The 26,936-nt window shown below is 41.0% G+C and overlaps 1 protein-coding gene across 1 annotated transcript; it reads right to left on the bottom strand.

Moving 5' to 3' along the window:
- Window positions 1-10,210: 10,210 nt before the first annotated feature.
- LOC104619876 (cytochrome P450 2J6-like) lies at window positions 10,211-24,062 on the bottom strand. Its single transcript, XM_010285911.1, has 9 exons — window positions 23,892-24,062; window positions 22,468-22,630; window positions 21,517-21,666; window positions 19,516-19,676; window positions 16,875-17,051; window positions 14,322-14,463; window positions 11,906-12,093; window positions 11,067-11,208; window positions 10,211-10,389 (listed from the first exon to the last, which is right to left on the bottom strand). Exons 1-9 carry the CDS (start codon window positions 24,060-24,062, stop codon window positions 10,211-10,213), a joined length of 1,473 nt encoding a protein of 490 aa, XP_010284213.1.
- Between the last annotated feature and the right edge of the window lie 2,874 nt (window positions 24,063-26,936).

The raw sequence follows: 26,936 nt of genomic DNA, 5'->3' as shown, positions 1-26,936 counted from the left end.
AACAGGCATTGGTACTGTATAACAAATTAATATGCAAGAGATTAGCAGTTGATGCTGGCAAAGAAAATGCAGTGCTTCAGACACAAATTTCTCAATCGAATGCTCAAGAAGTACCTGCAGTACATAGACATGTCCTCAGACTTAAGCAAGCAAGCAAGCAAAAAAAATTGACTTAATTTTTATTTATTTTTTCCAATTATTATGTTATTGCTTGTGCATTACAGTAGCAATGTCCAGGAAGGTAATTTTTCCCAAAAAATATTCCATGGGTGTTGAGTTAAAAAGGATTGAGAAATACTGCTTGAGGTCAAAACTGTTGCTTCTCCTATAGATATTATACTGGAAGAAATCTTACTGCTTGCGCTAATACTGCTGAGAGGCCTCAGAGTTTCTTGTATAAACCAGGAAAACCATCTTCTCCTGCAGGAAATAATATGTATCATCCTAAACATCCATCACTTTTACTTATTGTACCTGTCAGCTCCTCTGCAGCCTCCGGTTTTGTGCGACAGCTGGAGTGAGGATTTATGGCAGAGAGTGGGGATGTCAAACATGCATGGGACAGCACAAGGCTGCAGTTCTAGACCTGGGGACAGAGGGGAAAAGAGGCGTGCTCAGAGGCTGAAGAACTATTGTACAATTGGAGAAAAGTAGGGAGCAGGAAAAGCAAATTCTTCCAGGCTTATTTGCGTCAGGAAAGGTTTTTCTTCAGAACATCTTATAAACCATTTCACCAACTGGAAAATTGACTCAGCTTGCAGAGATCCTCAGGGTGTGCACGGGAAAGATGAGCTGCCCTTCCTCAAAACCTCTGTGAAGCTTTCAAATGCATTTCTCAGATCTTGTCCTTTTGCCTCAGGCATTTGCCCTCACTTTCATTTTTCTTGCTTTTCACACCACTCCTGCCTGTCAAAACGGCCACGTGCACAAAGTGGCTCTCCACTGGTCTACGAGACCGTTCACATTTACACAACAGTGCTGGAAACTACAGCACGTAAAAGGACAGTTGAGTATTTCCAGGCAGTTTCTACGTCACAGTGCTCTCACCCTTTCCATTTGCTGTGACTTTCCAGAAATAGGCACAGCTCACACAGCAGCTTGTTTGGGGCAGGTAGCCAGCTGTCTCCCCTCGGCTCAAACTTCAGTCACTGGGACCTCTCCAAAGTGAAGATACCCTGCAGATTTACAACCTGTTTGAGCTGGATCAGCTCCCATAAAAAACAAGTTAGAAAAAAAATCTGGTAATAAATAGGAAGAACGAGATCTCTTCACTGACCTATGAGCCTCACAGGCTTTGTTACTAAGGGGTATGTCCTTCTCTCTCCTATTAAATATTTATAAAAACAGTATCTTATGCTACTGCACTTGGTATTTCCTGTCCACCTTCATGAGGAGATCACACTGACTGCTTTGTTCTTTCAGAAACCAGGAGACAAAACAGCATGAGAGTTTGCATTTGCCTATTTGCATATTATAAGTCCAGAAACTGTACAATTAGCAGACAAAAAAGCAAGGCCAGAGAATGGTGTTTGATCACATTTCACAGCTGGTTTTCTCCACTTGTCTGTTTAAAAAAAATAGACCTGCAGCAATGTGAAGGCCAAATGTTTTTTCTACTAGTCTTCCCTACAGAGATTTAAGCCTGTTAAATATGTATATCACACATACCCTTCTCTTACTGCTCATCTTTTCCTCACCCTTTTAAATAATGTGTTCCAGGCTGAAGAGAATGTCATTATTCTGTCACAAGCAAATTTCTTCAGCGCAGCAGACATTATCCTCAAATATGCCCTATCTATCTGGTTGGTTTTAAGGCAAAATCTTCTAAGCAATGTGGTCACAATGGTATGACACGTTTACAGCTGCTTCTAATGAATTCATGTTTTAGCCCCAGAGACCCTTGTGGTGTTCAGCTTATGGACTGAAAAGAGAGAACTGCATGACTAAACAAGAACTGGACTCACAAATGGATAGTGCAAACACTGGATTTTGAAAAAATTGCCTTATATTCAGGAAAATCTCATCTACAATTGTAAACAATAATGAAACTGCTTTTATAAGCAGAATGAACTTTAACTGTTCAAAACAATGGTCTAAGACATTTTAAAAGAACTGGAAAGCTTTTTATCCTGTTTTCAAAAACAGGTTTTGTTTTTTGTTTTTTACCTCAAGCTTTCAAAAACTCTGTACTTCAACCAGCGGCTGAACAAGAGCATAGAAATGGCTGTAGAAGGGGTTCACCTGTTGAGACATTTTCTACTGTTCAGAGTCATGGAGTACAGGGCTTTCTTTGATCAAATGATGGTGGTGTTCAAGGAGAATCATTTTGGTCAGCTCTGTGTTAAGCATGCTGTCAAACACATCATAAAGGTAAGAGGCAAGTAATTTTCAGTCCTAACTGACTCCCCTGCTGCAGAAGCTCACCTGCAAAGCGGATAAAAACCAACAACCAGCTAAAATTGATGAACAATAGCTAGAATTCTTCTATTCAATATTTTCTGTTTTGGCTTGGTTTTCATGTTTTTTTGTTGTTTGATGGTGCTTTTTTTTAATTATAGCAAAGTCTTTTCTCTTGGCAGTACTTAACAGCAAGGAAAGGAGAGAGGCAGGGTAAATGGAACAAATGTTCTGCTTCTAAGACTCGTGGATGCGATCCCCACATTTCAAATTGTATAATTACTTTGTTTTTCCAACATTTGGGCCGGTCTAATGCCACTATCTCACCTAGAGAAAATGAGGGCTAATGCGAGACACACAGTAATTAATCTGGGAGCTTCCCGAGTGCACTGCATTCCCTTCTGTGGGAGAGACTATAAGTACAGAGAAAATTATGGACCTCTCTTCTTGATGAGAGGGCGGAAGAGCATGGTCACGGTGAATAATACCCATGTACCTAGTAAAAAACCCCACAGATCCTGTGTTTTACCAAAATGTCCAAGAAATCTATTAAGGACGTTGTATCGTAGCATTTGAATATCATCCTCAACCAGTCTCATACTGATGGCAAATGAACATGCCCTGAACTCTCCCTGGTGAGACTGGCGCGTTTAAGGCGAGCGCTCGCCGAGCTGCCGGCAGCCGCGCAGGCACGGCCCTTTCAGAGACCTTTGCTGCCCTCTGCCTGGTTCCTCGGGCCATGCACGGCTGAAATACTAAAATTGGATGATGTCACGCTGCAGAATTCACACTTGATCTGTGCTGAATTCACCAGCGCGTGCTCCAGCAGCTGTTGGTATTCTTGAGCAGGCTGAAGGCAGCGACCCTTAACTCCAGCCTCAGGCCAAACACGCATTAGGACTAGACCTCTGAACAGCGAACTCCCGCAAAGACGTGTCCTTTCCTGCTGTGACACAGGCCAATGCCACAACAGTGTCAGGGCGCAGCAAGCCTGAAATCCCGTGCCTCTCTGCCTGCAGGTCCCATAATTCAACAGCAGTCTTAAAACTTGTAACTTCATTTAAAAGTGCAATAATGATCTGCACTTCTGTATGATGTTGATTACTGTCCATGAATGCTGAAGCTACTGATACCCTCAGTATTAGCGGAGGGCAGTGGCTGTGATATTTGTCCCTGCCTAAAACTACTCAAAGGTAGGCTAAGGGAAGCTGCCTGCCTTGTATGACAAACTGGAGTCATCTATAACTTACAGTTGTCAATCCAACATGAATTTACAAGGCAGAGCCTATGCTCATGTGACTGCATCATTGAAATAAACATTTTTATAGTATTCAAAAAAGTTATTTCAAAAAGAATATAATACAAAACAGTCCAAAATGTTTCAATTTCTCTGCAATGCTCCTTCAAATGCATTCCTTGTAGAATATCATCATATCACCAGCTGACCCCAGAATATACTCATATTATTAGCTTGTCCCTTGTCTCATCTGCTGTATCTCATAAACTATTCAGGGAAAGGGCTGCAACTTTATTATTGTTATCATTAGAATCTCGTACTGCAGGACAGCAAATAAATAGTTCCTGGAGTGTTGGCTGAAAATACCACAGGCTGAGATTTCTTCACAGATATTAGGACAAGTTCATAAGGTTTTCACTAAGAAAAAAGATATGCCAAACTAATCTGAAATATTATTTCACATTAATCCAGCTCATTGGGATTTTTTTAGGTTGATAATCTCAGTGGATAAATGCAGTTTCAAATAACCCCTCTCAGAAATTTCTTAATGAAAACTTTCTATTTTTCCCATTAAATCTTTTACTCAAGAAAATCTAAGGAAAATGTTTTAGCTCAGGACATCAAACTTGAGTTTGAATACTCTGAATTTTAGATGCATTTTGAGTCACTGCAAAACTAAAATGTATTTTTCTGCTACAATTTACTGCTCTGTAGGAACCATAATGATCAAGAAAAAAATGCCAGAGCAAACTGTCACTCTGGGAAGAAAGGAAGGAAGAAAAAACTAGAGATGTTGGAATAGGGTCATCCTCACTGCTCCAGCTATCTGACCTTAAAACTGATAGTGAGAAGTATCCATGTTATGACAGTCTTCATGCTTTCACAAAGGTAATAAGTCCAAATAAAATGATCCTGCCTTTAAGTTTCTGTGAACCATGACAAGTTTGGGAATACCTGTTTCACACCTTGCTGCAAGCATCAGTTTGGGATCTGATAGCATCAAGAAACTAGACCTTACCCAGGCTTTGTCTTTATACTACCAAGGTCCTTGATTAAATATTGACTAGTACTAGATGCAGGACAGAATCCCATGCAGTGTATCTTTCCAGTTTGACATGGTAATATCCATACATACTTCCTGAGTTTTCCATGAAGTTTTGCAAAGCTTCAGATACCCCACAATTCCGTAGAGTTTCTGGGATTGTGTCAAAGCCACATCAAAGCACAGTAAATTACATTAATGGCTTCTCTCCTGAAAACAGACCTCTAACTATGTCATCAAACAAAACTAAGTAACTCTGACACTATTTGCTGAGTACTGACTCCTTCTGTTTTCTTCCCAGTGCTTACAATTTGATTATTTTTCCAGGATATTCTGAGAAGTGCAATCAGTCTGACTGATTTATAACACTGTAAATTCTCTTACCTTCTAAAGACAAGAAAATGTTTGACCTTTTCCCATCCTCCACAGGTTTTCATAGATAATTGCTAATAGCTCTGAGGTTGATAGTGTTCCCTAAGTGCACCCTGGGATGAATCAGCCCAGCCAATTTGAAAACATCACATTTATCCAGTTATTGTCTAAGCTATTTTTCCTAATCTAGATAGAAATCTCCCATGAACATCAGTGGTGTTAAATGTGTTGGCCTCTGGATCGACGTTGCCATTTTCATTGACAACCAAAGCCAAAAAAGGCATTAAACTGTCCATCTACCAGAGAGCCTTCCTGATATACTGCAGTTTTAAGAAACCAGCACTTTCCTTGGTCCTCATTATACTACTGAATTTTTCTTCTTTATTACTTGTATTTCCTTTGTGTATAAACTTTTAAGGATGCATGGAGTAAATCTGCCAGGTAATACATCTGGAAGTTCCAGATGTTGAAATTTTCATCTCATCACAATAATCACTGGCAAACTCTTCAAGGAATGAGGCAGTGCAGAAGCATTCACTTTAGGTTGTGCTCCTGACACTGTGCAGACACTGGAATATGTTTGTTAAGGCTCAAGAAACAAGGGCAAGAATTGCGTCCTTATAATGTGGGAATTTCTGTTAAATAACTCCACCTCATTCTGTTTCTTGTCCTTGCCCTTCTCTTCTTCTATAGGAGCCACATTTCTCTCTCCGTTTAAGAGGAATACTTCTCACAAGTGGGAAAGGTCCACTTTTCTCCTGCAGATGCAGCATAGTGCAGAGTAGAAACACCAGTGCTGGTTTTGCAGGAGTTAACTTCAACGTCAGGAAGAAGTTCACTGCAGAAAGGCAAAATCCTGCCTGGGCGAATTGCTCCACTGAAAACCAGGGCAAGCTCCCAGCATGGCTGAGTTGGCCTGCTTCTGCTCCCTGAGCAAGGTCAGTTACAGCCAGTTCATTAGTCTTGGTGCTGAATGTACATCCTAATGGCCAAAACCAGCTGTGCAGCCACTCTGCGTTCGCCTCAACAGGATGTTAAGTGCTTGAATTTTTTATTTTTTATTTCAGTGTGCTCTCTACTCCCACCAAAGTGATGAATTTTATGGGCACCTCCTGTTCCATTGCAGTCACACCTTCCCACTCTCCCAAATCCTGACATATATGATCATATTTTGTAGTTGATACAGAAGGAAGCTGGCACTGGTCTGTTGTAAGCTCAGAAGGCAAACCGCTAGAAGAGAAATAATTTGAGCTACTAAAGATTTGCTCAAAAAAAAAAAAGATTTTACTAAAGAGGGCAGCCTCTTCCAATGCCTGACCACTCTCTCAGTAAAGAAATTTTTCCTAATACTCAGTCTAAACCTCCCCTGGCGCAACTTGAGGCCATTTCCTCTCGTCCTATCACTAGTTACTTGGGAGAAGAGACCAACACCCACCTCACCACAACCCCCTTTCAGGTAGTTGTAGAGAGTGATGAGGTCTCCCCTCAGCCTCCTCTTTCTCCAGACTAAACAACCCCCAGTCCCTCAGCTGCTCCTCATAAGACTTGTTCTCCAGACCCCTCACCAGCTTTGTTGCCCTTGGACAACACTCCAGCACCTCAACGTCCTTCTTGTAGTGAGGGGCCCAAAACTGAACGCAGTATTTGAGGTCCCTCTTCCTGGAACGGCTTTGTTTTTCCTACCTTTCTCCTTCCCTTAATATTCTTCTTCTTTACTATCACCAGGTAAAAAAAGGGCTGATAGGCTAAGGTGTATTTTAAAAGATCTCTGCACTAAGCAGTGACCTACCTTTCTTAACCTCTTACCTCTGCGAAAATGTTTTCTCCCCTGTTGAGTAAATATCTGTGAACATGAAAACATTTTACATGTTAATTTCAGGAAAATCTTGTTTTAACAAAGTTAAAACTCTCACAGAAAACCTTTTATTTCCACCTGATTTTGGAAAAAACCAAGTTGACCTACATGTGTTGTTTTAATTGTCATTTTTAGTTATGTATATAATTATTATAGCTTTCTCTTCCCAAATGCCTTTAGAGCAAAGACATAATTAATTTTTTTTTCTTTTTATATTTTGGCCTCAATTTTATATTTAAGGAGATTATCTCTCACAGCTGCTGACATGAGCTACTTCAGAGACAAAGAGTTGTGAAGCCACCTTCACCAGATAAATCCCCTGGGTTCAGAGTGTCCTTGCAGGACTCAGTGGAAAGGGAGACAGATGAGCATCATGGTATTGTAGGGCTCTGAGTCTCTCCAAGAGGTACATGAACCCAAAATCTTCAACTTCGCCTCTCTACATCTTCTGTATTTTCCTTTATAGTCAGATCTTCCATTGTATGGTTGAACTGTTGTATGGTGCTGCTCTGGGGAGTCACAGGGGAAAAGCTCAGCCATGAGGGGAGGATGGGGTGATGAAGGACAAAGCAAAGAGTTCCATAGCTGATAAAACTTGTATGCTGAAGCCTAACCATCTTCCATTGTTTGTACACAAAACTGAACTTCCAGTTTATTTCCAGGAAAATAAAGTGTGGCCTAACCAAGTCAGTGAGTCCCCCTCCCTGTAAGTCTATCCTCCTTGACTGGCTGCCCAGGCCAGCAACCAATCATTCTTCAATGTTCTATCTACAAGGATTTAAATTTTGAAGGGTGATCTAAAAGGTGCAAGACAGAGACTGACCTACACACTGGTGTGACAATCCAGGGGAGCAGCAGTTCTTTAAATAGGGTCCCATGCCAAGAAATCAGGCACCAAAGTACGATCAGCTTTACAGGCTAAAAGCAAGTAACCTCAGCCGTCAGAGAGAAAGTCAAAGAGATGACAATCTGGGAGCAACAAACTGAGCTGTGGACTGACACTAGCGGGCTGGTTAGCATCCAGGGTACAGAGGACAGAAAGGGTGTCACTCCCTTCCTCCTGTCCCAAAAAAAGGAGCCTGAGCAAGCCATGAGAAATAATGTAGAAGCAACAAACTAGAGAAGAGAGAGGAGTGAAAGATATGCTGGAGGTCTCCAAGACACCTCTTAGGACCAGCAGCCCCAGAGCGACATGGCTCAGCACCCTGATGGATGAAGCACCATGCAACCAAAGCTGAGAGGGTTGGCATGGAAGATGGGAGTGGCAGCTGGGCTCCTCTCAGAGCTGCGCTCATCTTTGTTGGCCTTTTGTGGCAATGTCAGCGGAGCTTTAAAAGCTCAAAAAGACCAGGGTTTATTAGAACATGAGCTGAAATGAATGACTTTTAAAATAGGTCAGGCAAGAACAGAAATGCAAAGGCTCTGAAAAGCATACCTCTCCCATCTCCCCCCTGTGAGCCTCCCGCTAATGTCCTGCTGCCACACCTCATGTGCTGGGCTCTCCTCTCCCGGGCACCTGTGCACAGCAGATTACAAATTGCCAACGAGCAGTTCCTGCCACAGATGGACATTAGCACAACCACACGTGAATAACCTACCCACTTACGACGTGTAGATTTTCTCTGAAGCGCCCTGTGTGTCTCCTCCTGAGCATCCAGACAAGTGGAAGTTACGTCCACTGTTTTGGTTTCAGGCAACTCATCTTGCTCCGGCTGCATACAGGCCCTTCTGGGCAAGCTTCCGTCTCAGGCCTGTTTATGATAATCTTCCGTTTTGGAAGGGTATCTGGGGAAGCATGTGGCCATCAGGAGCGACAGCATCACACAGCAATGACGTTAGTGCTTGTAATGCCACTGATGTTTCCAGCTTCATTTTTAAGAAGCAATGACAACTCCAACGTCCACAAATCACAGCATTTTCTGCTTTACCTTATCTATCCGTGCACACATGCAAATCCAGAGAGACTTTGACATCAGTTTTTAACAGGGCACACAGTTTTCTGTCAAATAAAATGTCAGGATGTGATCTACCATATTTCACTAGTGCTATTCTGCCATTTAATCTAATAATAGCTAAATATCAAGTGCTTACTGTTTTGATGTTGTGTTCCATCATCTATTGAATTAAAAATAATGAGACAGGTCTAAATTTGTGATTCATGGTAAACTGCCTATCACACAGCATCCAACATCTAGCAATAACTGATTTAACAGATGATCATCTGTTTAGCTGTCCTCTCCTCTCTCACGGAAGTAAGAATGTTAATGAAGGACAAGTTCACTTACACTTTACAAGTCTTTTCCAGACAATATAAATAAATTTCCATTCACCACAGGAACCAATTTTTTCCTTTTCTGCTATTATAGACTCTTTCATTGAATTTGGCTGGTATTTTGTGTATATGACAAGCCTTTGTAGCTTCAGGTATACCCTTTAAACTTCTGAGGTGATTAAAAGTATCTCTGATGTTTTCCATGCATAATTTTTCAATTTACCATCAGCTCTAATTCCAGCAGGCTCTTCAACCCAAACTGCTCCTTGGAGGAGCTCCTTGCACCTGCCGTAGCAACCACCCAGTGTTGATCCTGACAGGAGTCAACCTACAGGAGTAAGCAGTTGCTCTGTTAGAAAGAATTTTCAAAAAATTAACTTGGCAGAATTTTAAAATATTAAAAGTATCTATCTGACCTAAAAGATATCCTCTCTCTGTATCTTCACTCCATGACTGAGTTTCAGCCTGCACCTTTTCTCCGCTGGACTCAAACCAGTTATCCTCTGGCAGATTTAAAGATGCTTTATACCTATTCTGCTGGGTCAAATGTAGAAATCCTCAGTGAACTGTAAGTCATCCATAAATAAAACCAGTTGCTAATTTTTCCTTCATATCTTTTATTAGTGATCATCAACAAAAAGTTGACTGAAATATTGTAGGTGATGACAGTAATAGAAAGAGGCAGAATTTTCCAAACTCCATTGCTTTTGAAAACAGGATAACTCAGGGATAATGAAATAATTTTTGAAGTCTGCCAGTCAATTTTGTCATTTGCTCACCAGCGTACCAGATTTGAATCTGCCAGGCCAGACAGCAACTGCATGATGCCTTTATAGCTGAGAATGATGGTGTGCTCCAGATCAAAAGAACTTTTTCAAGAAAAAAAGAAAATAGATCACCTTCAAGAGCAGGTAACAAGGTCTGGACAAAATTATCTGCTGTAGATAAAAGGTGGCTTTTGGAGCAGAAATTCATATCCAAGAAAAAAAAAAGTAAATGAGATTGCTTAATAGATGGTCTGTGATGTGCTGCAGCCTAGCGTGGAATGGCACAAACCCTGTACGGGTGGGGCTGCAGTGTACCCCCCAAAATAGGTTCTGTGTTGATCTTCGTCACCCCCTCAGGGAGCCGGAAGGTGAATGCCCGCAGCAGATTGGCAAAGAAAATGAAGAGCTCGGTCCTTGCTAGATGCTCCCCCAAACACACACGGTGCCCTGCAGAAGGAAGAGGAGAAGAGTGTCTAATTACCCTGACATGAAAAGCAATCTTATTCACACAAAGCAAAGTATTTTTGCTGAAACTGGAATTTATTTAGGACTTAATGCAATCAGTGACACAAAACTTCATGTAATTCTTTCTTTAAAGAATCCTCTCTGCAGTTATAGATAACTGTGCACCCCTTCTGCTCTGTGTTTTGCTTCAATCACCTCTAAAACCTCATCTTCACTTGACTGACAACTTTAAAGAAATTTGTTCAATCATGTAAACGAAGAATAAGGACTTGCTTTTCCTGGGAGATGTCGTGCTCCAGTTTTGTATGCATAAAGCATCCGCACAGCTGCTTGCAAGTATTTTCCAAATGGACATCTGGTGTTGAAATGTATGCCCCAACTCAATAACCATGATCATTAGCAGAGAATTTCCTTCCAAAAATAGGTCAAGTTAGATGTATACATTTGTCAGGACATCTCTGATTTTCCACGTTATTGTTTGTTCAGTAGAACAAATGTTTATAGTTGGATTGGGAAATGTTACTGAAAATAATAATTTTTATTTTATCACTATTTTCCACAAAGAGGTTTAAAATAAACAACCAACAGGTTTTTAATAGAACTCTTAATTCTACAGTCCCAATCCACACCATTAATATTTGTGCTGTCAGTCCATTTACCTATTGAGAATGGTAAAAATGCTTCTTGGCTCACAAAGTTTCCATCCTTATCCAAGAAGTGACCAGGGTTGAACTGCCGAGGTGTTTCCCACTGCTCTGGGTCATACAACGATGAAGCGATATTTGGAAGAACTATGGTGCCCTGAAAGGAGAAAAACGCTAATGCAGTTCTGGCTGTCAATCCTCCCTCAGCAGTCAGAACTGGATAGGTGAGACCGGCATTAGTGTACTTGCAGAGTTCAGCGTAGTATGCTGGTAGGTTCATTTCCCCAGTAGGAACCATGAGGAACATGAAACCTTTTTGTTTCAGAATGTCAGTCCAAGCCCAACAGTGGAAGTGGCCATGCCAGTAGAAACTAACAACTTCATTTGCACTAAACCCATTTTCACTTCTAACATTTAAAAGTTACTACAATGTTACTACAACTACTACAGAAGTTTCTGTGATCTAGTGTCTTTGATGAAGGCTAGTTGCAAACCTTCCTGTTTTCCCTGGATCTTTTACAAGATTTCTCTGACAGAAATTTTTCCAATGGGTCACAGTATCCTTCAGGATCAATCTCTAAGGTTTTGTCTTCACTGATTTGTAGAAACACCTGCAAAAATCACCTCTTCCATCCAGGGGCATCTTTCACTACCGGTAACCCTCTCTCAGGACCTGCACCACTCAACTCAGCCTGGCAGATAGTTTCTTGCCTTGTTCCCATTCAGGCTATGACCCAAAGGCATCCAACCCCACTACTGTTGAGGAGAAGACCCTGGCACAAACAGATTTTAATCCACACCTTGCTCTGCTGATGCAGGAAGGGTCTGTAGCAACTGAGAAACTGCGTCTGTACCTTTTTGAGAGGAAAGCCGAGCAATGTAGTGTTCCTCACACACACTCTGGGCATGCCAACAGAGATAATATTGCTGAAACGCTGAACCTCATGAACGACAGCATTTGTGTAGGGCAGTTCTCTCCGATCCTCGTAGCAGATTAACTGGGAAGGACCCAGAACAGCATCTAGCTCCTTCTGCACTTTCTCTGCAGAGAAATATTCAGCATTGCAGGTGGAAAAAATATATCAAGTATTTTCACTAAGTCTGTTTTCAAAGACATTTCTCATTTATAACTATGAGGACAGCAACAAAATTAATGTAAAAATGTAATTAACTTTTATAAAGAAAATGAAAGTAGCAGGGTGTTCCAACAGCTTAAATATAGGGGACCTTTACTTCTGGATCTGAATTTATTTGATTGTAGATTAAGAAAAGATATTTGTTGCTCAAAAATTTAAAACTTTATAAGAGTGTAGTAACATTTAAATGCAAGAGATAACTGAATTATCTTTGTGTTTTCTTTTGGTTAGGTGCCTCAGGCACCTATGGCCAGTTAAAACCACTAAGCTCACAGCTCCTTGGAATTTAAACCAGGTGAATCTGGGCCTTAAAAGTGTAATTCCTATTAAAAGGAAATGGATCTTATGTAGGATGTCTGGTAAGTGAAGCAATGCCAACTAGAACAATGTCCAAATACCTTTTAAAGAAACCTGGATCTGCTTCTTGGTACCTGCCTTTTGATCAAAAATATCATGATTTAAATTACTTATTGCACAGGAGTGCTGGTAGCCTTAACAAAAGTATAAAATTTGTTTTGCAAACTTCAAGAGAAGCAGTACACACATAAGAAAAATGCTATAGATTTTTACCAAATGGTCCTGCCTTTTTCCAGGCCTTTTGAAGCAACACGAAGATGCAGGGAAGCCCATTCTGCATTGATCAGTTTGTGCTCATTCACACCAAGCCTGCTCAGTGACTGCCAGCCATATTTATATGCATATATAAATATGCATGTCTGTTTCAGTGATTCAGAGAACAAGGAGAGCCCAATTCAGTGATTAGGGTAAAGGCTGAACTTTTCCATATGGTACATAATGGAACTGCATAACATTGTCATTGGGTGTCAACACAGGCAAAAGTATGAATGGGTTCAAAAAGAAGCCACCAATTAACTGAGGACAGATATACTGGTGTCAGCTCATCATGAGAGTCTAGATGCAACGTATGACTCCAGAAGCCCTGGAAAGATCATTCTGCACACACCCTGCTTTCCCAAGTATGTGCAGGGTATTACATTTAGATAAATAAAATTATTTACGTAAGTCAGCACTTTCATAACCATAATTACATTAGGTGATAATAAACATGCAATAACATGAGATTAAATAGACCTTCTTGTCTGACAGCTACAAGTTGAGCAATTTTTTCTTATCTTCATCTTTTTCCTCCATTTTAAATCCTGTTCTCCTCTGGGTATTTGCACATATTCTGCTATCTAACAATAAGATTTCTGTTAACCAGCATAACAGATCATTCTTTCTTTGGTTTTCATTTAGTGCCCTACGAAAGGGATTAATGGTTATTTAAAAGATAGACTTAAAAATAAACTTCTTAAATATACATAGACATAACAGATGAGCCATCAAATTCCCCTCCTGACTGGAATAATTTTTGTTGCAAGAAACTCAAATTTATCACAGAGTTAATTTAATCACAGATTAAATAGACACCTGATACCTTGGGATCATAAATGGACTAATGGACAAAAATAAAGTCAAAGTTGCCAATTGGCTTTTAGGTGATTATCTTTGCTACTTCTGTGACCTACAGAGCACAAAGATGGGCAGGACTCCCTGTAGCCCCCATTGCTGATACTCAGACAATACAAAGGAGAACTGAAGTAAGTTTCCAGAGAGTGACATTTCTACTATCACACATCAGTTTCTGGTTAATTATTTTCAGCCACCAGTCGTGTTTACAACTAAGACAGGAACCAACTCAGTTTCTTAAAGTACCATCAGCACTTCACCAACGGCTGCAGCAGTGGTCACTGTTCCTTCAAGGGTTATGCGTGCAAACCCTCTGGCTTCCCAAACAGCAACTCCAGTCCTCTTATTCCATTAACTACTCTATCACAATCTTCCTTTCCCCAAAGACCTCAAACCCTCCATTTCAGTCAGCCAAAACCTCCTATACATACGCATACTTCCCAAACTGTTAACTCTTTCTGCGAACTGCCTCACTCTTATGACTGCTGTAAGAGCCTGTATACAGGTACTCTGTATGTAGTGATGCAGTCCAGAGCAGCTCTACCAGTACAAAAAGGTCCACGTGCCTCTAGCACGTGGAAGGAATAATCTCTGATCCATGAAAACATTAAGCCTTGGCTGTTCTATTACATCAGAGGTATTTGTGATGTGCTTATTCACTCACCTTGGATGGCTGGATTTGCCACCATGTAGAGCAGGCCCCAGTTCAAAGTAGTGCTTGTTGTCTCTGATCCACCCAAGAAAAGGTCATTTATAGAATAAACCATGTTGTCTTCGTTGTATGTAGACTTGGGTTCGTCTTTGGACTGCAAATGATAAGATAAAGTAGAGGTTTATACCTGAAAGTTAGAAAAGTCAGAATAGCATTAAATGTGATTTTATCCCTAACTCCAAGCTGTAGTGTGTTCTGCCTACCATACAATACAGAGAGACTGATAAAGAATATTAGACACCAAAGATCATTATCAATATTGAAAAGCTAACATTTCACAAACAGACAAGCCATGTTTACTCCACTCTTATTCATGAAGCTAAATCACATGTTCTCCACAGAAAAGGATTGTTGGCTTAATTGTGCAAATAGTGGTACATTGAGAATGTTTCCTAAGTAAATGTTCCTCTGAAGATGTGTACCAGACTGTCGTTCTTCATGCCTCAAGTCATATTCCATGACTTAGTTTTTCTACAAAGCAACACAGTGACCAGGGCTGGGTCAGATCATTAGGCTGTCAAAAGTTCTTAACCTGTGGTATTCAGGTTTCTTCTCCACTACAAGGCTACAATGACTCACGTACAGCTGCTCTGGGGTTTTACAGTTTTCAGTTAGAAGTGTGAGGACACGTATGTATATGCTGAAATCATGAAAAAATATTGTTATGGTTTAGGGGAATTCATTGTCTAAATTAAGGGAGGTTACGCTCAAGGGTCTTGAAGCTTTCTTTTGCCAGTGGAGCAGCTAGAAAATGGGAAAGATGTTTTTCTGTGTTTTGCCCCTGTGTATCTATTACAAACAGTTCAATTTTTTTAATAAACAAACTTGGATGATTTCCACCCAGCAGAGTCTCAGAAGAGCTCAGTGAAACAATTTCTGGTCCACTGATGTTCAAGTCTCATAAATCTTAGAACAGCAGTGAAAGACTTCAGAAGCACTTAAATGCTTTGGAACACCAGATGTTTTAATATTGTGCCAGTATCAAAAAAATTAAAGCAAGAGGATCCGAGGAACTAGAAACCAGTTAGGCTGACACCCACCCTGGACATAAAAATATAGCAGCTGATATAGGAATCAGTTAATAAAGAATTACCAGCTAGAAATACAAATTAATGCTATTTATTATGATATAGGAAACAGATCTTGGCAAGCAGACCTGATTTGATTCTTTGATAGAATTACCAGCTTGGACAATTTCACAGTTGCAATATACTTGGAGTTCCACAAGATAGTTGCTTTTGTTCCCCACAATAATAAAAAAGTCAAGAACTATGAAGTATTCATAAGACACATGATAAAAGACTAAAGAGCTGCTGACAAAAATAGCTAACAGACATTATTCCCTGGATGCGTGTCTCTGTAGCATGATTGAGCACACAAGCAGAGCCAACTCAGGGAGTACACAAGGCAGGCGGCGGTCCAGGAGGCACACCTATTTCAGCTGTGCCAGGAGATGCAGGATGAGTGCCTACAGCCTGGCAGGGTTGAGTTGCCCTCTGTTGCTGCAAGCAGCAGATGATCGCAACGGAAGGAGCACCGGCTGTCCCTGCAGGAGCAGCAGTGACTGCCCACTTCTCCAGGGACTGCTAGAATAGATACCCCCCACCCTGGATATCTTGTTTAGCTCTCTGAGCCGCTCTTGCCTTGTCATCCCCCAGTAAGACCAGTCTCAACTTGTCACTTCCTCCCCTTTGTCCTTTTTCTTCCTACCACCAAGCAGAACAGGAGGAGAGGGTCTTGCTGCAGTGGAGAAGAGGAGAAAGGAAAAGTGCAGAAGTGGAGCTAGAAGGAGTCACAGAAGAGAAGGGCAGCTGCTAGTCCAGGGGCTAGGGAGGAGATCCAGTTGCCAAGAGATTCAGAGAAAAAGTGATCTGGTAAGGTCTAGAAAAGGGAGAGAGATGTGTCCCCACACACAGCTTATGCAAGCCTCCTACAGCCTTTCAAAACCCTACAGGTTCCCACCTACTTCTACTATGCCTGCCTGCCCAAAATGCCCTTATTTGTCCCAGTTCCTTTTGTCTGCTTCAGTGATGCTGGCACTCTCCTTTTCTCCAGCCTTGTCTGAAAATCTGCTGACTCCTAGATTCTTTCCCCACACAATGCTCTCAAAATCCAACTGTCCCCTGGCAGTGACCTCTCTTGACAAACCCTTACTAGCCCAATATCCTACCCGGAACATCCCACTCTGTCTCCCCAAGACCTTCCCAGTTCTCTTGTGGTCCAGTTAGAAATTCAGTATGCTTTCCTGGAGGCCTTCAATCATTTTGTAATTTGTGCCAATGAGAAAAAATGCAGTATATTAACCTTCCCTTTAAGAAAAGGATGGCAAGGTGCTGTGGCATATCAATAATAAGAAAGGATTTAGCAAGTCCCTGGTTACTGGATTCACACTAAGATGTCTATGAAATGTAAGAGATTGTGATAGAAGGGCTCAGACTGTCTGATTTAATGGTCCATTTCACCTTATTCCCCATGAACGTATGATCAAGCAGAACAAATACTTACTTTCTCAATGTGAGCCAAGTAAAAGTCAATGAAATCTTGCAGTTCATCTGGTATCCCACGCTCCATGTGAATTCTGATCTCTCTCCTTGTAAAAGAGCTCAGGACATCATAGCAAGACAATGCTGCCTTATGAGGACCAGGGAGATGGCACATCAACCAGGGGAAGATTTCGTACAGCTGCAAGAGTGACACACAAGAGGTACCACAAAGTCTCTATCACTAGAAAATGCATTTTAAGCCTACTAAAATTAGAAGGTGATATTCATGTTGGCATGTGGTTTTGGCATCATTAGCAAAATATCCTGACAAAGACTATGCTTATGTTTTCAAGTTGTGAAACAGTACACTAGATAATTTCTAGCTGTGTTGATTGTAAGATTCAGAGTTCCACAGGCTTTCAGTTCAACCACAAACCAAATTAGAATGATTATAATTAGAATGAACTGTATTAATTTGTTCAATTATTCAATTCATGTATTAAATTACAATGAACCGTATTCAGGCATTTAAAAAGTGAGATCCTGCCCTCAAGTGGAGAATACCAGGAAGGAGGAAGCAAAGCCGTTGCAAACTGTCCTCACCAGGACGTGCAAAAGCAGTTGATACAACCCAAAGCAAGGGCTGGCTACCAGCGGCTGGTATACAGACTTGGTCATCCCCAAAGCACTCTCTACTAACCGAGCTCTCAAGGGTCCTCAATACAACCTGAAACATCTGAAATCCAGAAAAGCTGAGAAACAGCTACCTGACATTTTTGAGTGCTCTCCTCTAGAAAAGAAGGGGTTAGTTGACACAACCAGATTAATTTTATCCTGTTTGGGAAAATCTGGCCTAAGAATAGCTGCTTTCTACCTATTCTGATAGCTAGAAAGTTCGTTCTGATTGTCAGCCTATATTTATGCCTGGGTAATTTGTATACATTGTTCTAAATCTGCAGTGCATTTTCTCTTAATAGTTCTTTCCTGCTCAAAACATAATCCCATGATTTTTTTATGAGAAGTTCTATCCTTTCTCAGTCTTCATTTTGCTGAGCTCGTCTCATACTCTCCTAATTACACCGCAGAAAGCACATTCTTAGGTGTTCACTGGAGTCTGGCTGAATTATATAGACTATACTTTCTGTCATTCTGGAAAATCAGCTCCTATGGTCAAACATCCAATTATCAATTAATCATTGCCGTATCACAGAAAGGTAGTAGTCCAGCCCTTTGTAAATTCACATAGAACTTCATATCCTTTTTGTTTAGTTCCATCTCTAGTATCTTTTCCCTTCAAAATCTGTTCATAAGCTTTACATACAACTGTCATATGACTAATCATATACAGTTGCCCAGATTACATGCATTCCTACTCTCAAATGCATGCACTTTCCAGCTACTGTAGCACCCTAACTGTAAGTGGAATTTAGCTGTCAATGTTCAAGACAGGAACTGAGCCCATCCACCTCCTTGGCTACCGGTCTGGCCAAAACCCCTCCTCCATTTCTGAGGGGGCCAGTCCACAGCATTCTCCCGTTCGGCGCCTGACAGCATGGAACCCAGTTAAGAAACGGGGATGTGGAGGCAGCAGTGTCCACATTTTTGCATATCCTTTGCATTCCGGAAGCAGGAAGATTGCAGCCCTCCCTCTGGAATGGTTTGAACCCCTGTTCTTATTTCCCAGAACAGCATCTTATTCACTGGACTAAAGCAAAGATAGGATAGGAAGGAGGGAAGAAAAGGAGGTGTATTCCCTATGCCCAAAGAAGGTCTCACCTGCCACTGCTACAGACAACTTATAGGACCAAAGCTAGGCTAAGCAAAAGGGAACCTGATCATAACTCAGTGAGAAGGATGCTCCATGGGATGTAGGGGGAAATCGCGGTATTACAGGGATTGCTTATGTGTTTTACATTAAGAAGCTACTACATAAGTTGTATGGGACAACTTTAGAAGTGGAATCATAAGCAGAACACCTGGGAAACTTTGAATACACTTCTGTGCAAAACAGGCCTCTTCTTGTGTCAGGTAAGTCCTTGACATCCAGAAGAGGACTGGTTATTTTGATTGCCAAGCTTACAGGTGTATTTGCTGGCTTAGCATTTTCCTATCTTCTGCTGCCTGCATCTAGAGCTGCTCCTCACTCAGGGTGAAGGAGTGGAATTCCTCTGGGAAGTCTTCAAGTCTCCACTTCTTATAGAGGAAAATGAAGATAAGTAGCCACTGGCAAAACATTTAGGTATTTGAATCATTCTTCTCTCTGAAGACTGTATATAAACCAGTATCTAAACTGGGCATATGAATCACACTTTTAGACCTGACATTTAGTACTTAACAATCATGATGCCCAAGGCAGGATTCTGGTGCATGGGGGTCGAGAAACCAGGTAATAAACATGACCTAGGAGCAGTCCATCAGCTTGTGCCTTGCTGCAAAGATTTAGGAGCAAACTACCTTATCAACGTATTCAAACATAGGACAATGAACACAAATGACCAAAGCTGTAGAGCTTTACCATCACACTTTGAGATGGTGCACTGGCCAGTAAGCCTGCGTGGGACATCACTCACCCATTTGAAAATTTTCGCCTAACAGCTACCTCTGGAATCTGCATTTCTCACTTTCTGTCTTATTCAGAAAAAGACAACAGATCGTTTACTTACATGATGAATAAAGCTGCCTCCAAATTTGAATAGACGCTCTGTGGCTCTAATCAGTTCATGAAAGTTTTCATCCTCTCTGGAGAAGCGATGTCCAAAAACGACAGCACAAATGACATTTGAGACGGAATGAACAAGAGGGAAAGAAGGATCCAGAGGTTTCCCTACAACCATAATAATAAATGGCACTGTTAATGTCTCCTATCTGCTTTAGTGAACTGAGAGAATATTCCAGGTTACCCAAAGAACTTTCAAGAGATCATTGCATTTCACAGAGAAGCAGCAATCTTCTTACAAAATTGTAGTATCAAACTGATTCTTCACAACTATGGTGCAATCTCATAATCCCAGGAATGCATGGCACCCTAAAGAAACACCAGATGTGTAAAATATTTTGTAATATGATAGAGCAAATTTAGAGGTAAGGAAAAAAATTCTATGCAAATTTGCTGTCTAGCAAATTCAAAATAGGTCTTAAGCATGGGAATAACTGAGGACACTGTGGTCAAAGGGAGTCTGAGGGGAGAAGCAGAAGAAGAGAGGCAGCCTTATTCAGCAAGGGCATAAATATATGCAAGGCTACTATATTTTGTCTGACTTTGCTAGACATGTACAACCTCTGGCAAGATAAAATGTCATAAATTCCTTTCAACCAATTGCGTCAACAATATAATAACTAATGTTAAAGCGATTACTTGAAAACCTAATCCCAAGAAGACTATTTTGTGACTTTAGAATAAATGACCATATACAACTGTATTTATGTATGTATCCATGTAACTGTCCAACACTCAATGCATGATTCTGATTAGCAACTTATCATTCTGACCTTTTTTTTCCTGCACATGTGGTCACACCTCAGTCTTTCCTAGTTCTTAAACCATGGGACTGGGCTAGATTTAATTACTTTTAATTGATACAATGCTAGCCACAGCATGTCCTGATTTACTGTGCCTTTGCATAATGATCAGTATTGGGAAATACAACTAACAAGCTCCTAACTGGGTTGATCAGGGTAAAATGTTGTAATGAAGACAAGATTCTGGTCACTGCTTTACAGAGTGAATGCAAATGGCATTACAAGACTTAATTCATCAGCATTGCTAATGTGTCCATATCTTTAAGCACCAGCACCATATATAAGCCAGCAATGTGCCCTTGAGACAAAGGCGGCTAACATCATCCTGGGCTGCATTAGGAAAGGCGTTGCAGGCAGGTCAAGGGAGGTGATCTTCCCCCTTTGATCAACACTGGTGAGACCCATCTGGAGTGCTGGGTCCACTTCTGGTCTCCCCAGTACAAGAGAGACATCAACAAGTTGAGCAAAGGGCCACAAGGACAATTAAGGGACTGGAACATCTGACATAAGAGAGGCTGAGAGAGCTGGGACTGTTTAGTCTGGAGAAGGCTCAGGGAAGTATCTTAAATGTGTATAACTACCTGATGGAGGGGAATAAAGAACATGGATCTAGACTTTTGCCAGTGGTATCAAGTGAGGCAATAGGCAAAAATTGAAATACATTAAATTCTGCCTAAACATATGACAATTTTTTACTGCAAGGCTGATTGAACACTGGAACAGATTACCCAGAGAGGTGGTGAAGTCTTCATTCTTGTACATATTTAAAACCCTACTGGACTCAGCCCTAAGAAACCTGCTCTGATTGACCCTTCTTTGAGAAGGCGTTAGACTAGACCATCTTCAGAGATACCTTTCCACTTAAAGCATTCTTATTTATATAAATAATAAATAAGCTCCAGTTTTGCTTCCCAATTTTAGTAGTTTTGTAAATAACTTTAAACAAGACCAGTCTCCCACTGGGTCTGAAAGCACAGGACTGGGGTCTTTGCATTTTCAGTCCATTCCACATAGACGCTCTAAGACGCTGCACACTCTCTTGTGGACCAAAAGCTGCCCTTGATTTCAGAGCAGGACAGAGAAGTTCATACACTAAAGACATCAGACTAATGATGAAAATGAATCAGTATTTATTGCAGAGATACCTTTCATACTTGCAAAGAAGTCTACTAGGTAGTGGGCCTCTTCTTGAACCCGATGCTCCAGACCTCTTTTCCCCAGGCCAAGGTTGCGTAGAGTCCTCAGTGCAAACCTTCTCTGCTGCTTCCAGGTGTGACCAGTTGCCAACATAATGCCTGCATCCATTCAAGGAAGAGCTCTTTATCGTGCTAATATCTATTATAGACAAAGACTACATTAAAAGATTTACTAAACCACAGAATATAATCAAAGTATAGCATTACCTATGAACACAGAAAGGAACAGCTGTGGCATGTAAGCCTGTGGGCAGGGCTGAAATGGACAAACTCAACTGGGTAATAAGAAGACTTGCAGGATTAATATTCATCCAAGACAACCACTTATCTCTAAGTTCGACAGCTGCTTCTCTAGATGCTCTCTGAAGTGCTTGCCTCCCTCTCTCTTCTGTGCTTGGAGTTCACCTGACCAGGGTAATGATTCTCATGAAAGGAAGAGAGGAAAGAGTTCTGACTGTCTACAGTCAGGGAGAAAAGTTCCTGTCCACAGGGCAGAAAAATTCAGTGCTTGAGGTTTGTGACAAATACCTTCAGAAGGAATAAACATCAGATACTAACAGAGTCTTTAGCATCGTGTAAGAGTCACCAGTGAAACTCAAATTAGAAATATTTAAGGAATTAGGCTTCCTTAAAAAAAAGCCGAGGTCCCAAACTACCACTGCTTCATCTCATCGCCTCTGAATCTGCTCCAGTGAATATTTCACACAAGGCATTTTTGCTTTTGATGGTCCTTTCCTCTTCCTACTATCCAAAGGCTCTTTCACCACTCCCTGCTTTGAAGTTCAGTTGGCAGTCATTCCTCATAGACAAACCCTGCTCCTGTGGTACCTTTGGAAAAGGTTACAAGCTACAAAAGAGCTGCAATTTCTCAAGCCAATATTTATGGCAAGAAAATCTCACCTTTTCCTTTGGCCATTGCTCTGAAGAAAGGAGACACTAGTCTCCCAGAAACGTCTTCAGGGTGCATGGTCATACCATCCTTAACTGCTTGAAATCCATTCAGTACAATCACTGGGGCCCGCCCAAACCATAAGGTGAATATGTTGCCATGAATTTTTGCCAGCTAGAGATGGGAGAGAAGCCAGGAAAGCACAGGTGAAATCCCACACACTGCAAACAAGCAGATGAAGCTGTTTTACATTGATTACAGGACCAGCCCTAAGGTGGAATGATGTTCTCCATCTTTCCCACAAGATTACAATTATCTGTAATAAAGCATGAATGTCTTTTCCAGCATTCACTGTTGGAAACAACTGAGTATTCCAGCTTTTCAGAGCCACAGATCTATGTCAAGAAATGTTAGGTAGCTTTTATTACTGTATATAAACCAAGGCTCAGTTCACAATGATTCATGTGATAAAGGATATTCTCTATGCATTAATTTATTTCAAGAGGGTTTCTATCATTTGTACTGGTAAAGTGGCACAAAGGGAACACTGAAATGTCAGAGGAGTAACCAGCTTGTAGAGACTGGATCAGTTACTTTCTTCTTTCCCTGTGTCCATTTGCATATTTAGGTACTGGAGCTTGAGTAAGACCGTTCTGTCTCATGGTATCCTTACTTCCTGTCTGAACCTGCAATTTGGTTGGAATAACTGGCGTGCCTCATCTAAATCGCAGTGACAGAAGTCACTGAAGTTGTCTATTGAGGATCCTGAAAGCACTGCAAGAACCAACAGAATGAAACAGAGATGGCTTTGTGCACAGAAGTACTCCTCAAAAAACAACTAACAAAAGGTTTGTGGCTTTTTTTAAATCCTGAAAATACAACAAGCATATACACATATAGTGCATCATAAGTATCTATTTACTGCTCAAGCTAGAGAGTGATAGTGCTCAGAAAGTTAAAATCCATGCTTTGAAATTAATTTTTTTAAAATAGTATTTCTTTTCCCCAATTCCAAATCTGACATAATATCCCTAAAGGTATTTAATCCTAAATGATATCGATTTTCACATGACTTTGTAAAATTTAGTGTTAAGGGCTGGTGGAAGTATATCAGGTTTCACATTAATTTGTCAAATTCAATGTTAAAAGGTGATGGGGTTAAAGCATCAAAATGATTTTCACACATTCAGAACTTCCAATACCAGTTTTCTTAGCTTGGCAAACTACTTTACACTGCAATAACTTTTTCTTATTTTGCCAACCAAACCAGCAGTTCCAAACCAAACCAAGTGCAATATAGTAACAGTGGCTAGTGAACAATTACAGTATGTTACCAATGTAGTTTTGGGAGAGGGTGTTTTCACATAGCAAACAACATGAAAAATGGGAAATTACAAAGACTTTTAAACAGTTAGGAGTTTCTGAAAATAAATACCTTCATGAGGAGATCACGATTAAACTGAAAGTTCAGCTGTATCAGGGTCCCAAAAATTGGGAGAGGGATTGGTCCAGGAGGAAGCCGTCTCCGTGCTCGTTGCAACTTAAAAAACTGCATAATTAGAAGAAATACAGCGAAGGCTATAAGAACTTGACTGATTGTCAACATTTTAATGTCTGCTTTTACCAGCTTGTCTTTATTGAAAATAGTCTATTGCAGCTATTAAGGCTGGTTGCTCAACCAGTTTTTTCATAAGAGTTTAAATCTCATATAACAACTATTCCCTGCCCCTAACCCTCCCTCTTTGTTATCAGCCACTCCCTCTTTGTCCCACTCATTACATTCTCATGCTCTAACATATTTAATAGATGCATACGCCTCTCCCTCTTCTCATTCAGATTATATTTATCAAATACAGATCACAGGATTTGTAGGAATGGTGTCTTAAAAGAATAGGGCCGAGATATTCCAGGCAATGTAAATACGCATATCCACACATAAATTCTCCATCTAATGTTCTGAAAGAATTGTGGATGGCATGTGCTCCTACAAATACTTCATGAATGCTTTTAGAAAAGCAATAGCCATACATACAGATTAAGCATGCAAATGTAAGTGGATATTAAATCTTGGAGTTTTTAAAATGTTTTGTATATATTCCATGTACACGTATATCCAGTAATGGCAAGGCTGAGAAGATAAATGTAGGCTTTTAACTTTAAGATAGATATCTGAGTATCTAATCCTCAGGATTAAAAATAAAAGGATATTTTGAGCAATCATTAGAAAGCTTGCCAGAGAAGTAAAGCATATACATATAGAAAGTATATCTAGCATGAAACACACTGATTAAAAAAAAAAGGGGGGGGGGGGAAGAAAAACCTAGTAAGAATCTTGATCTACAACCAGAACTAAGGGCCCCAGCAAGAACTAGTCAGGACATGTGTGTGCCACACTGGGTAACTTCAGAATAAACGCAGTCTAGCCAAGACTCTTTGCCAACCCTCAATACACGCAGTAAGTATAAACCTGGCATCAGGGAAGTTTACATGCCTGCAATCAGACCATGAAAACCACATGAGAGGGATCCTGGGCACCACAAAATGCTGACGGTTACAGCCCTGTGTTACAGATCTAGATCATATAAATGCTTCTCTGTGAAAAACACCCATCCCCTGAAAGCAAAACACTCATAAAAGAAATACATTTTCACTAACCTTCTGAAAACCTGCCAAGATGACTTGTGCATCAAGTTGCTTCTTTCAAGCGCCCTGTCTTTGGGACAGAAACTATTTCACAGGATTTGTGGCTCTGGGACATGAAAAACCCTTATCCAGAAAGAACAGCCTGAAGTTTGCTAACCCACAGTTTCCAGACCTCCAAGTCAATTAGCCTCCAACCACTGCACTTCGTTACCACTAAAGCATGACTAATTAAAGTTTATTAACCAAGAAATGAATGTTTCTACAAAAGCTTTGCCTGTTTACAATAAAAAGCTTATTTTTCAAGGCACTCTTGAATTTAACTCTCTCCTCCAATAGGGAAAGAAAAATTCTCTTTAAAAAGAAATTATGGTAAGTTTTACCTGCTCTGTATCCAGTGTAATTTTACAAATTCTACTTAAAATTAACCAATTTATGAGAATTTTTCATTTGTAATCCATGTAGTACACTCCTTGGCCATTTAGATATTCAAAGATTTTCCATCTAAATAATTTTTCTCAACAGGAAGAGTAATTTTCTCCAGTGATCTTCTCCGTGGGGAAATTAAGAAGGCTCCAGGGTTGCAGCCTCACAGCAGCACCTCTATTTCTTTCTTTAGCCTTGCAGCCTTTTCATGTTATCAGTTATTTCTCACAAATCCAGGTATTCAAATACCGTTGGTCCCTTCAACCTTTTGTCAGACTCACCCACATCTTTTGTCATAGTCTTAACACCAGCCTGAAGCTCTTCCTTCCTTATTCCTTTGCCATCATTTCTGCTAATAAGTTCCTCTGGTCTAGGGACTCATGTCTCCTCTCATGCTCTGGCCACGTCAGGAGGCTTTAAAACCTTTTTCCTGGTGGTGTTTTCCTGAGGCAGGAAGACGATTTCCTGTCTTTTCCAGACTTTGGCCCTCTGCTTCCCTCCATGACGCCAAGGCCCTGCCCTAGCAGCAGTCACGTCTGCCTTCCCCATCTAAAATGGGGGCACACCACAGGGGCAGGAGCAACCAGGAAAAAATAAAAGGCAGGAAATGGAGCAGAACAGAAAGCAGATCGGTACTTGCAGTTACCACTGTGCTGGAGAAGGCAGCAAGCATGAGGAGGCACCCCCAAGCCCCAGCCCTCCACCATCCCATGTGAGGCAGCCATTCTGGGAAGCTGCTCGGTAAGGAGGCACGCAGTTCCCTCCAAAGGGCTGCATGACATCGCTGCATAAACCATTCCCCCGCGAGCCAGCAGCCTGCCCTCCCCTCAGGTTGTCTCCAGGCACCAGTCCAGGTGATTTTTTTCCCCAGATCTTTCTGCAACGTTTGCCTGTGACAGCTCGGTTGCCTCCCTGCTGCCCGCTCAAGATGGCGGTCACAGCCTTCTCTCCAGGCTGGCTAGCTCCCAAAATGGCTTCCCTACCACAGCATGAGGCGGTCAGTGGCATGCATCGCATCACCCGAGCCTCTCCCTTCTTCCTTCACACTGGTCAAAGACCAGATTTCTCTCTGGACTCAGCTGAACTTTCTCTGTATCTCCTCTTTACTCAGCATCGCCTCCCTCTTCCAGAGGCACCCCATTAAATTCCCATCTTTCTCTCCACCAGGTAACAATCTAAGACTTAAACAGAATATATATGTTTTAACATTGTATTTCTATGTCAGGCAACAAAGATTCAGTTTAAATTCCAATATCCATCTTAGATCTCCAGTTTCTCCAGGACTAGCTTTGTTTCTGTCAGATTTTCAAGTGTGAAACTCTGAAACATTGGGGTCCACTTAATTTTTCCCAGATATTTCTCTAGGATTGCACAGCTTCTTGGACCATGTGTATTAAACACAATAACTCATTCC

The sequence above is a fragment of the Phaethon lepturus genome, unplaced genomic scaffold (genome assembly GCF_000687285.1).
Source record: "Phaethon lepturus isolate BGI_N335 unplaced genomic scaffold, ASM68728v1 scaffold16704, whole genome shotgun sequence".
Taxonomy (NCBI): Eukaryota; Metazoa; Chordata; class Aves; order Phaethontiformes; family Phaethontidae; genus Phaethon; species Phaethon lepturus.
This window is presented reverse-complemented; position numbering and strand designations above follow the sequence as displayed.

Coding starts and splice junctions, on each gene's coding strand:
- LOC104619876 (XM_010285911.1), bottom strand. CDS start 24,062: ATGTTGACAATCAGTCAAGTTCTTATAGCCTTCGCTGTATTTCTTCTA. Junction 22,631..23,891: donor ATCGTGATCTCCTCATGAAG/GTATTTATTTTC, acceptor TCCCATCTCTAG/CTGGCAAAAATTCATGGCAA. Junction 17,052..19,515: donor GAGGCAGCTTTATTCATCAT/GTAAGTAAACGA, acceptor TCACTCTTGCAG/CTGTACGAAATCTTCCCCTG.